Here is a 10,913-nt window from a genome sequence, read left to right as displayed (position 1 = left end):
GGATTGGACCATGGGCTTTTGCACTGAGCTACATCCTCAGCCCTTTTCCTATTTTTTATTTTGAGATAGGGTCTCACTAAGTCACTCAGGCTGTGTTTCAATTTGAGATCCTCCTGCCTCAGCCTTCCAGAGTGCTGGGATTTTAGTCTGCACCACCATGACCAGCTTTGGGGGCTCTTCTTGCGGGAGACAACACCTCAGAAGAGCTAGAGGTTCTGCCAGCATTATACCCCCATCAGGTCAGACTCCTGGGCATACTAAGAGGAAAATCAACAAATAGGCCAGGTATTTGACAGATGCTGTTCACAGGTCAGCTCAGGCCACTTTCTGTGGGGCCCTGGGCCAAACAAGCACTTCCTTTGCCGTAGTTCCTCAAAGCCAGCTGGCCAGCAGCCTAGAGGGACCAGCCCCTCAAAGACCCTCATCGTTATAAGTAGGAGCATGGGGCTTCAAGATGCTCTGAGGATTCTTTTCCACCAGAGGGCGCCAGCTCACTTCTCCAGTCAGAAGCAGATCCTCGCCATTTATGGAGTCCAGGTACTGCATCTGCAGGAAACAGAGGAAAAGGGGCAAAACACATACAAGGTGACAAAAGGAATCAGCTTCCCCCACGAAAGGAAGGGAAAGGGAGCTGCGGAGCTTGTGACCATCCAGCTCTCAGGTCAGGCTCTGATCCCGATTCTTTCATTAAGGAGATCTGGGGAAACAGTCACTGGGGAGGCTCTCGGGAAGACTTAGGGAATTTCCCGGGACACCTCAGAATGGTGACAACACACCCCAAGCACAACCCCCCTGTCCTCCCTACAGAGTTCCTGCAGGACAGGAAGTCCTCCTGTCCACCCCCATCCAGTGCTGCAGGGAGAAGGAATCCCAACTCTGTCCCTCCCTAGTTCCCCAGGTGACCACTTCCCTTTTCTGAGATCTAGGCTGCTTCCTCTGATGGGGTAGAAATGTGTGCCTCGTGGGACTCAGATGAAGATTAAATAGGGCACATGCACAGTGCTGGTCATGCAAGTGAGTTTTTCCTAACATGGATTTCTCCATTGTCCTCCAGGGGGCCCGGATGCTGGCCAGCAGGTCCAGCTTCCCCGCTCTGGGACGACTGCTGTTGAGGCGGACCCTCACCACTGAGCCTCGGTTCTCACTGGAACCAGAGGGACCAAGTGCCATCTACGCTGCTCACTACAACAAAGAGCAATCATACTCCTTCCGGGCTTTCTGCCAGTTCTGCCACCGGCCCATCTGACATGGAGATGGGGAGCTCCAGATGCCACTGCCCTGGGCAATTAGGCCTCTGGATGCTCTCAGGCCTGCCCAGAAATCTAGGTGCACAGCCCTCCCAAAGGAGAGGGGACATGGAACAGAGGCACATGGGAGACGGTGCAAGAAAAAGAGGTGCAAAAAAAGGCATTAAAAAAAAAAAGAGAGCAGGGAGTCTCAGGAGATGAAGGCAGCTCAGCAGGGTTCCCCAGGCCACCTGCTACTACAGAGGACAGCAGGTGAGAAATGCTTCCCAGTGGACATGTCACATTTCCAGTGAAAACGACCAGAGCAGCAGGTGGCACTGGACCCCAAAGATGAGGCTCCCTAAGGGAGACGGGAGGAAGACGGGGGACGTTCCCTTAGGCCTGGCTCAGGCCCTTCTTCCAAGAACTAATCATACTTGTTGTGCCACCTTCAGACTGCTGACCTCTGAAATCAACCCCAGCCTCTCACACGGACCTCAGATCTGGAATCCCATGGGTCCTGCGTCTCTTCAGGGCAAGAAGCTCAACCGAACTATCTTCCCTAAAACCCATTCCCCTAGCTAGGCGCGGTGGTGCACACCGGCAATCCCAGAACTTCGGAGATTGAGGCAAGAGGATCACGGTGAGTTTGCAGCCAGCCTGGGCTACATAAGTGAGTTCAAGGTCAGAACTACATAGGAGACGCTGTCTCAAAAAACCAAACCAAGTAAAACAACCCCATGCCCCTTCCCAGCAACCTACCCTAACACCACCGCTCTGCCCATTTCCTTGGCTACAAACCTCAACGCTGCCCAGGAGTGGGTATCACACAGTGCCAAGCGCAGGACTGTCTTCTTCTCAAGGCCCAGCTTCCTGGTCTTCCCTGATCCTTCAGTCAAGACGCAACTCTCCTTGCCCAGCCTAGCCCAGTGTCCACCTTACTGGGCCTGCTGTGCACCTAACTGGCCCCTTGATGCAAGACTCAGCCTCATCAGTCTCTGCTGTCCCAGCACAGGGCTGGGCATAGCAGGTTTGCTGATAGAACTGGGTCCCCATTAAAGCTCCCTGCTTTCCTAAAAGCCTCATCACTGTTTGCCTGGCTTTCACCATAGTCATGAGTCTTATGGAGTATTAATTGTGGCAGGTTCTTCCTTTTGGGACCCTGGAGGGGTCCCAGCTGTGTCCTGTTGTGGCCTCTGGCACAAGGCCATCACAGCAGATGGAAAAGTTGGGTGGGTCTCTGAGAAAACAACACTGGATTTGCCAACTGCTACTCTGTCTGAGGGCGAGTCCTGTCAACAGTGTGAGTCTCAGAATTCTCTGTGGGTGGAGCCCTCTGGCCGCAGTACCTTCTCCCTGGCTCTTGACAGATTTAAAGAATGGTCAAACAGAAGTCCTGGCTTCTGGGGCTTTCTACCGTCTAGATCTAAAGAGTCTCAATTGGACAAATCTCCAGCAACCAATTAGCTAGTCCTGTTGGCCCTGGCTGCTCAAGATGTGGTGTCTGCCTTGCTTTTTTCCACATTTTGGAGGCTTGAAGGCCATTGATACAGGTGAACAAGAGACTTAACTGCGGAGTGAGGGCCCTTCTGCCCTGCTGGCCAGGCCCAGGAAGCAAAGGTGTGACTCACAAGACAACCCAAGCTGATGAGCTGTCTGCAGCAGCAGAGGCCTCTAGTGTTACATGAATCACCCAGCCTGGGGTCCGAGGGTAGTAATGCAGACTGACTCACTGGGAGACCCTGGAAAAGGGTCCATGTTTCTTCTCCCTGCCATGCAGCCCACCCATCTAGAAAGTATGAGTTTCCCATCCAGGTAGGATCTGGGAGCAGGGAGATCAAGGAGTTATTTCTCCTTGGGTTTGAGACAGCTCTGGTTCAACAGTCCACGCAGGAGAGCTTCTCCTAGAAGCCTTAGTGTTAGGAAGCCCTGGAGACGTGAAGGGTAAGGACCTGAGGGGTGCTGCTAGCCTGTGGAGAGTGGCCTGTGTGAAGAGGCCGGGTGTGTTTGTGCAGGGCTGTTGCCCTGGGGCTCTAAGTGGGTACAGAAGGGCTGACCATGTCCCTGTCTTCCAGGACTCCATGGCCACAGCAGGTAATGAAATGTGTGGTGAAGAATGGCTATGACTTTCTGAAAGCCAGAGACCACTTGGTGCCCTTTCCTTTCTATTCCCACGGGCCAGCCCCTGGGTCTTTTTCATTCTTCACTGGTGCCAGCCGCTACTGGAGCGGTCAGAGTTCCCTCTGCCTGGCCTCTGGTACCTTGCCTTCCCACAACCCCAGGAGCCCAGCACATGCAGTGCTCGGGAGGACACACTTTCCGTAAGATGTGTGGGGGGCGTGGCTCTCACCTGTTTCCTCACATATTCCACCAGCAGCTCGAGCTGTCGAGGGTCTTCACACTTCTGGTTGAAGAAGGTTCTCCAGAGGGCGGCAGCGAGCCCGTGATCATCTGAAAGGATCCCCTGGAACAATAAAGTACAACAACTGGTCTTCCAGGGAACATTGCAGAGCTATGACACAAACGGGGAAGGTGTGATCACAAGAGCAAAGAACTGGTTTAAGCTGCCTGTAATCCCAATGCCCTGGGGGGCTGAGGCAGGAGGATCACAAGTTCAAGTCTAGTCTTGACAGCTTAGTGACTTAGCCCCTGTTTCAAAACAAACAAGAAAACAAGCTAGGAATGTAGCTTAGTGTGGGCCTCAAGTTCAATCTGAGTGCTGCTACAAAAACAAAAATCCCCCAATAACACACACAAAGAATCACTGACTCAGGGGACCTCAAAGATACTAAGAGAGGGAATGGGACAGCTACACAGTTCAGCTGGAAGGGGTCTGACAGGAATATGTGGTCCAATCCCTTTATTTTATGTGGGGGAGGGTATAGAGACAAGGTCATGCTTTATAGCCCAGGCTGGCTTTGGACTTGTGGCAATCCTCCTGCCTCAGCTTCGAGAATGCTGGGATTACAGGCATGTGCTACCATGCCTGGCCAACAAGTTCACTATATTCAGAGGAAGAACTGGAACCCAGAGGGGCCAAGTCACTGCTGAGGTGACGCTGAGCTGGGACTGTCTGGTTGCTCCCAGGCAGTTTCCCCTTCTCTACTGCAGTGCGCCTGGCCCAGGCAAAGTCTGAGAGGCCAGGAAGAGCAATGGAGTGGCAGTGCCTCTGCTGCTGTCCCCAGGTTGTGGCAGGACTTCAAAAGCTTCTGTTTTCCCAGCCATGGAGCTGGGCGTGGACTGCTCCTTCTCAACCGGTTCACAGGCACGTTATCTGCAAGGCAGCCAGTGCTTTGGGAAAGAGAACGAGGTACCTTTCTTTCACTGTCGCCTGTCTCTGGCCAATCATGAGTGGAACATGCTGCCCAGCAGGATCAGTAAGGGCCACAGAGGGCCACACAGGGCGGTGTTCAGAGTCTGCACTAGTACACGCCTGGCACTGCCCCTCCTGGCACAGGGAACTGTGGGGAAGCCCGACGTCACAGAGGCTAATGAGAGTCATTTCCTAGCTCAGGCTGCTGGGGCAGCTGAAGGGAAAGACCTGAAGAAGCTGCTCTGTCTGGGAGCCAAGGTAGTATGTGCAAGTGAGGTGCTGACCTGGGAAGTCCTCGTACTGTCACTGCCACTCTCAGTGGTGGTGGCTAAACCTGAGCCTCAGACTTCTCAGGTGTTAGAAAGAGATGAAATACTTGTTTACCTACAGCATCCTTGAATTATGAAAGTAAGATAGCGTGGGCTGGGGTGAGGCCGAGTGGTAGAGAGAGCTTGCCTAGCGCCACAAGGCCCTGGATTTAATCCCTAGTACCACCAAAAAAACCAAACCAAAACAAAACAAAAGAAGTATAAAGGCACTTTCAAGTGCACTACCTTGGCTATAAGGCCTAGGAGCATACTTTAGCCGGCAACTGTGGACACAGTAGAGACAACAGTGGTAGCTGTGAGCCAGACAGCCTGAGTTCAAATGCCAGCTCTATGATCTGACTGTACGTGGCTTTTGAAAAGCCACCAGCCCTCCCTGAGCCGCCACCTCTCATCAGTTACACAAACATAATAATCCTGTCCCGCAGGGTTGTTGTGAAGAGACAATGGGTGTGAAAGGCCTCCTACACACGACAAAGGCACAGGAACGTTGCTTGTTGCTTGTTTCTCCTGCGTAGTCGTAGTCTGGGCTCTCAGGCCCTGTGACAGATGAGGCCTGCTGCCAGGAAGGTCCACATCCAGCGTGGGGAGCTGACAGTTCGTGGGGCGCATTCCACTTGCTCCAGATGCCTTCTGCTAAATACCCACACGGTTCCACAGCTGAAGACTGTCCTGGCACCATGGCTGAGTCAGGAAAACCCGGCCTCTCCTGGCAAACGGCAACAGGGCCAAGGACAAGCTCAGGCATGTCACCGCTCTCCACGCTATGTGCTAACACAACAGCCTGCCAGGGTCTGAAGTGCCCTGGGCACAGGCTGGAGTGCTGCTGGGAGCAACCCACGTGTGGGATATGGGAAGGATCAGGAGTGGGAATGGGTGCCATGGAGACCTAACGAAGGAGCAGAGCCCAGGATAAGAAAAGCCTGGTCACCATGAGTTTCTCCAAACAGGCAGCCTCAGTGGCGGGCAAGATGGCTGAGACGGGGTAAGCCCATAAGCAGGAGTCCCAGAACAGGCCGACCCAACAGCGCTAGCTAATGACCTGCCTGCTCAGGACTGTCAGGCTCTCCACACAGCTGGCTCCCAGTGGTTACGCACAGCACAAATATCACTAACCCTGTCTGAAAGGTAAGTGCAGAGGTTCAGGGGTTTTAGCGTGCCAACTGCAACGGAAGCAGAACCAGCATGCACCGCTGCAGTCAGAGGGTGGCGACTGCCTAGCTCCGGACACAGTGCAACCCCTGGCACGCCATGTGAGTGCACTGAAAATGACCAAATCCAGCGGCAGCCTTCTTTCCTCCAGACTGCTGCTAACTCTGGAAACTAACGGGAGATTGGTCTAAGGATGCAAATTTCAAACTAAGAAGGTAGAAAAGGAAAGAGGTTATGTGGGAGCCAAACAGGTTGCACAACAATTCTCCCACAGGCAACAGGTGGGAGAGGTGGAGAGGACATATACCGATGGGACAGCTCACAGAAGACCTGGAATTCCATGCAGCAATTTGGACCTCATGAGACAGAAAAAGAGGAAGGTTCCAGAAGTGTCCAGGGAGGGAAAGCAATCCAGCAAGAGTGTAGGAAGAGGGTGCTGTCCAAGAGAACCTCCCGACTCTGTGACAAGGGGATGCGCCGTGTCTGCGCAGTCTGACGGTAGCCTCTGCCACAGGCAGTCAGGGAGAGCCTCAACTGTGACCACCACGAATGAGGAGCTGAATTTCTAGTTTCACTTAAATTAAGTAAAAATAACTGTGTGCAGCTAGCACTGGCTACCTCTAGAACATTCTAGTTCCACAAGTACTCTGCAGAATGCAGACTCTCAGACCCCACCCAGACTCACTGATTCCAAACGTGAATCTTACATTGGTCTCTTTAAGAAAAACTGTTCTGGAATTACATATTTAAATTCTCTGGGGTCTTTTAAATTACAACTGCCCACCCACACCAATGCCATCAGAACCTTTGGGGCACAGGGCCAAGACACTGGTATTTCATGCAGTTAGCATATTCCCCAAACTTCCCTTGCTGAAGTGTCACTGGGGTGCTTGCTGAAGCATCAGGCAGAACTGCCACTGAACGGGGAGCTTCCCAGGGCTCAGGGAGACATGTGAAAAGCCCTCTAAGTGACTCCTCTGATGAGCCACGTGCAGGTCACATAGCTCTGCCAGAACAGACTGGGACGGGGTCGGAGAACGGACATCACTCAGTTCATTATCCCTAATCATCATGAAAGAGTCAACAGAGCCCAGTCACCTGCAATGGAGACCACAAACAAATGCTAACAGAGGGTGGTATTTCTTCAAAGCTAAGCCTCATTCTTTTATATATTGTAAGGTTTCTGAAGTCAGAATGCAATCAGTAAATGTAAGTATCAGATTCACCAAGACATTCCCAATGTAAATACCACAACACAGATGAACCCGGATGAGACCATGCCAGTCACAAAAGAACAAATACTGTACGAGTCCACTTACATGAGGTTCCTAGAGCAGTCAAATTTATAGAGACAAACAGTACAGGGACAGTTGCGAGGGCTGGGGATACATTCACAGACTGTAAATACCACAACACGAATGGACCTGGGGGAAAACCATGGTTGCCAGGGCTGGGGAGTTAATATTCAGTGGGTATAAAGCTTTAGTTTGGGACAATGGAAAGTTCTAAAGATGGATGGTAGAAATAGTTGTATAACAACAGGAATATATTTAATGCTACTGAGCTGTACACTTAAAATTAGTTAAACTAGAGCTAGATATGGTAGTGCATGCCTGGGATCCCTGCACTCAGGAAGCTGAGGCAGGAGGACTGCCATGAGTTTGAGGCTAGCCTGGATTTGATAGTAATTTCAAGTCTAGTCTGAACCACATAGTGAGAGCCTGACTCAAAAAAAAGTGCATATATATATAAAATTTATCAGTTTAATTGGTTTGTTTTTGTTTGTTTTGTTTTGTTTTGTTTTGAGACAGGGTCTCACTATGTAGTTCAGGCTGGCCTTGAAATCTCTGTGTAGCCCCAGTTGTCCTCGAACTCACTGCACCCCTTTGCCTCAGCCTCCCAAGTGCTGAGATCACAGGTGTGCGCCACCATGTCCAGCTGTTATATATATGTTTTATAATACAAAAGATGAGATGGAGCTATGTGTCTGAAGTGGAAGAATTCCCAGGATACACTGTTCAGTGAATAAAAAGCAAGTCCTCTCCTCTCTATTCCTCTCCTCCTTCTGCTTCCCTTTCTTTCTTTCCAGTGCTGGGGATCAGAGCCTCACACAAGCTAAGCAAGCATTCTACCGATCAGCTATACCCCAGCCCTCGGCCTTCTATTTTGTATTTTGACTGCTTGTGTAGTTCTATAAATTTTTTTTAGGTGAATATGTATTGCTTTTAGTTTTGTTTTGTTTTCTTTTTTTTTTTTTTTTGGTACTGAGAATCAAACTCATGACCTTGTGCTTGCCAGGCAGGCACTGTGCTGCTGAGCTAAATCCCCAGCCCCTGTATCGCTTTTATAATTAAGCCAAAAATGTGTGTAATTTGTTTGGCAGATTCTGGTGTTTGCATGTGAATGTGTCCCTATCTCTGGGAGCAGCTGGGTGTGTGTAAGTGATTCGCCTCCCATCCAGCACCCAGCAGCCACTCAACAAATGCTGACTGGTTGAGTGACTGACCATATTGTACAGTGCCCTCTTTCCCAACACTAGCGAACCAGTCAGTGAAAACAGAGAAGTAGACATGGAGCTTTGAAGTGTAACATATCCAGTAAAGACAGTCCTGGAAGTTTTCTTTGTATGCTGTCATCAAAAGCCTTTGTTGGAGGAGGCCATTGTTATGGCTAAGGCTTGGCAAATGATCTTACCTCATCATACCCCAAGATTGCTGCATAGAAATTATTTGTCATGAGGATCATGTTCTTCTTCAGGATGTAGGGATTAACCTACAAAAACAAAGAGCAAAAACAAAAGTATTAAAGAAAGGAAAAAACCAAAAAGTATGCTCTTTGGCTCTGAGCTGTCATAGGCTGTTAAAAGAACAAAGAGAAAGAAACTCTCAGAAGTCAAACTGCCAGTTCGTTCCCAATTCCCGCATCTGTCAAGATTCTCACTGATTTGCCAACTTCTTTTAGGTTTCTGTCCCAAACTACACAAAGCAGTCAGTTTAATGAACTGACCTCCAGCTACATGTCTGGCTTTGCCGGATGCTATGAACACACAGCATAAGAAACAGTATCTCAGTCGAAGGAATCAATAGTCTAGCTGGGAAAACAGGCATTTAAACCAATTGCTGCAAGCTAGGCATGGTGGTGGATGCCCATAATCACAGCAGTCTGGAGACCGAGGCAGAAAGATCCCAAGTTCAAGCCCAGCCTGGGCAATGTGGTGCCTGAGTAAGACCCTGCCTCAAATAAGGAAAAACAAAAGGACTGGGGATGTAGCTCAGTGAGAAGGCCCTTTGTTCAATCACCAGTACCACAACAAACAAACCAACACTTCATAATTACTGTAGCCTACTGCCTCACATCTTCTCCAAATGTGCTGAGAGACACGTGAGTTTCAGTGCGGGTGAAAGATGCACAGGAACTGGGAGGAGTCCAACAGAAGAAGAGAGGCCTGGGGAGAGAGCATCTGAGGCCGAGGCGAGGAGGAGGGAGGTGAGCGGCTGGAGAAAGGAGTTTGGGGAGCGCTGGGAGGGCGAGCGGGGAGGACCACCAGGAAGGTATGTTGACATCAGGTTGGCAAAGGTCTCAAGGGCCGCTCCAATGAGCTTGTTGCAGTGAAAGACAAAAGCAAGGAGGCTGTCAGAAGTGGGGAGACAAGGGTGAAGGGCAGGACCGTGAGACGCTGAGGAGCAAGGAGACCTCTGAAGCTATGGAGAGCAGGGAAGAATGCGAGGGGTAGCTCAGAGGGAGTCAAACTACACACGGAGGTGGCCTTAGAAACTCAGTTCTAAAAAGTTCTGTGAGACTGTGGAAGCCCTGGTAGACTCCTTAGAGAATGGCCAGGAGCACCTTCAGAGTCGGAAGTACGGTTCACTGAGTATCTTGAACAGGGTGAAACTCTGACCTGCAGGCATGTCGCCACAGGCTTGAGGGCACGATCCACGGTTTAGTCTTCTCTAGGATCCTAGCAGAAAGCCCAGCGTAAGTAAGGGCTCACTGACTATTTAACCTGACAGGTTTTAGAAACCGCCCAACCTTATTTGGAACTTTCTATGGAGAATAAGATTCGTATTTAACAACATCCTCCACAACCACACCCAGCATGGGTTACATTTACTGAGCACCTGCAATGGGTTGGGTGCTTTATGGACACCATTGCCTCTAACCCACACCAGAACGCAGACAGGGAGACATGCTGCAGTAACTGTAGGTGACTGACTGAGAGACCAAGGACGTGAAGTGATTTACCCCAGATCGCACAGCACGTGAGTGATAAAGCTGAGAAGAACATCCGGGTCATTCTGAATCCGAAGTCACGTCCCTCACACACCACAGCTTCCTGCGTCCCAGGGGGTAATTTTACTTTAGATCCTAACTTAAAGACTAAGTGATTTTATCTTGTGGCTCCTAACTAGTCTCTGAAGAAGAGCAGAAAAAGTAGAAGGATTCAGAGTTAGAGTCAGAAAGTCTGGGTTCAAGTCACAGTTCTGCTAGGTAGATCAAGGTGTTATCAAACAAGTCAAATCCCCTTTCCAAGTCTATTTTGTTAGCTTTTAAAGGCCCCAAACACAAAAGCTGTCTTCAAAGTGAGCGCGTGTGTATTCACTCATTAATTTAACAACATAAGCTGAAAGCCTTCTAAACTGCACACTGCTCTGCAAACGCAAGGAATTATGAGTAATACCTTCTGGTTTGTTTATATAAAACTAAAACTGGTTCCAATACTTTATAGTCATGGATAATTTTCAAAAATGAAGACAGAATTGTGAAGCTCAAGGCTGGAAAATGTGAAATTGGTGGTAGCTGGGAGGGCAAACCATGACCTTTCCCACCCACCTTCAACCTGGACCACATCAGCCATCTATCTTTGTGTTTTCACAGCTCCACCCACACATCTCCCCT

General features: G+C 50.0%; 1 protein-coding gene and 1 long non-coding RNA gene across 2 annotated transcripts in view; one reads left to right on the top strand and one right to left on the bottom strand.

The window, feature by feature from the left end:
• Nucleotides 1–286: 286 nt before the first annotated feature.
• LOC102012974 (ubiquinol-cytochrome-c reductase complex assembly factor 1) overlaps nt 287–10,913 on the bottom strand; it is an 87,223-nt gene continuing 76,596 nt past the window's right edge. The window contains exons 8-10 of the mRNA XM_005384797.2: nt 8,712–8,789; nt 3,577–3,690; nt 287–546 (exon numbers count right to left, since the gene is read on the bottom strand). Coding sequence (XP_005384854.1) covers nt 412–546; nt 3,577–3,690; nt 8,712–8,789 — 327 coding nt within the window. The 3' untranslated portion in view covers nt 287–411. The remainder of the gene's footprint in view (nt 547–3,576; nt 3,691–8,711; nt 8,790–10,913) is intronic.
• The window catches only part of LOC102012771, a 25,217-nt gene continuing 18,006 nt past the window's right edge, over nt 3,703–10,913 (top strand). Inside the window, exon 1 of the long non-coding RNA XR_260916.2 lies at nt 3,703–5,993. This is a non-coding gene — a long non-coding RNA (uncharacterized LOC102012771). The remainder of the gene's footprint in view (nt 5,994–10,913) is intronic.

This window comes from Chinchilla lanigera, unplaced genomic scaffold (assembly GCF_000276665.1).
Source record: "Chinchilla lanigera isolate Chin_1 unplaced genomic scaffold, ChiLan1.0 scaffold00021, whole genome shotgun sequence".
NCBI lineage: Eukaryota > Metazoa > Chordata > Mammalia > Rodentia > Chinchillidae > Chinchilla > Chinchilla lanigera.
The sequence above is the reverse complement of the archived record's forward strand: the minus strand, read 5'-3'. Positions and strand labels throughout refer to the sequence as shown.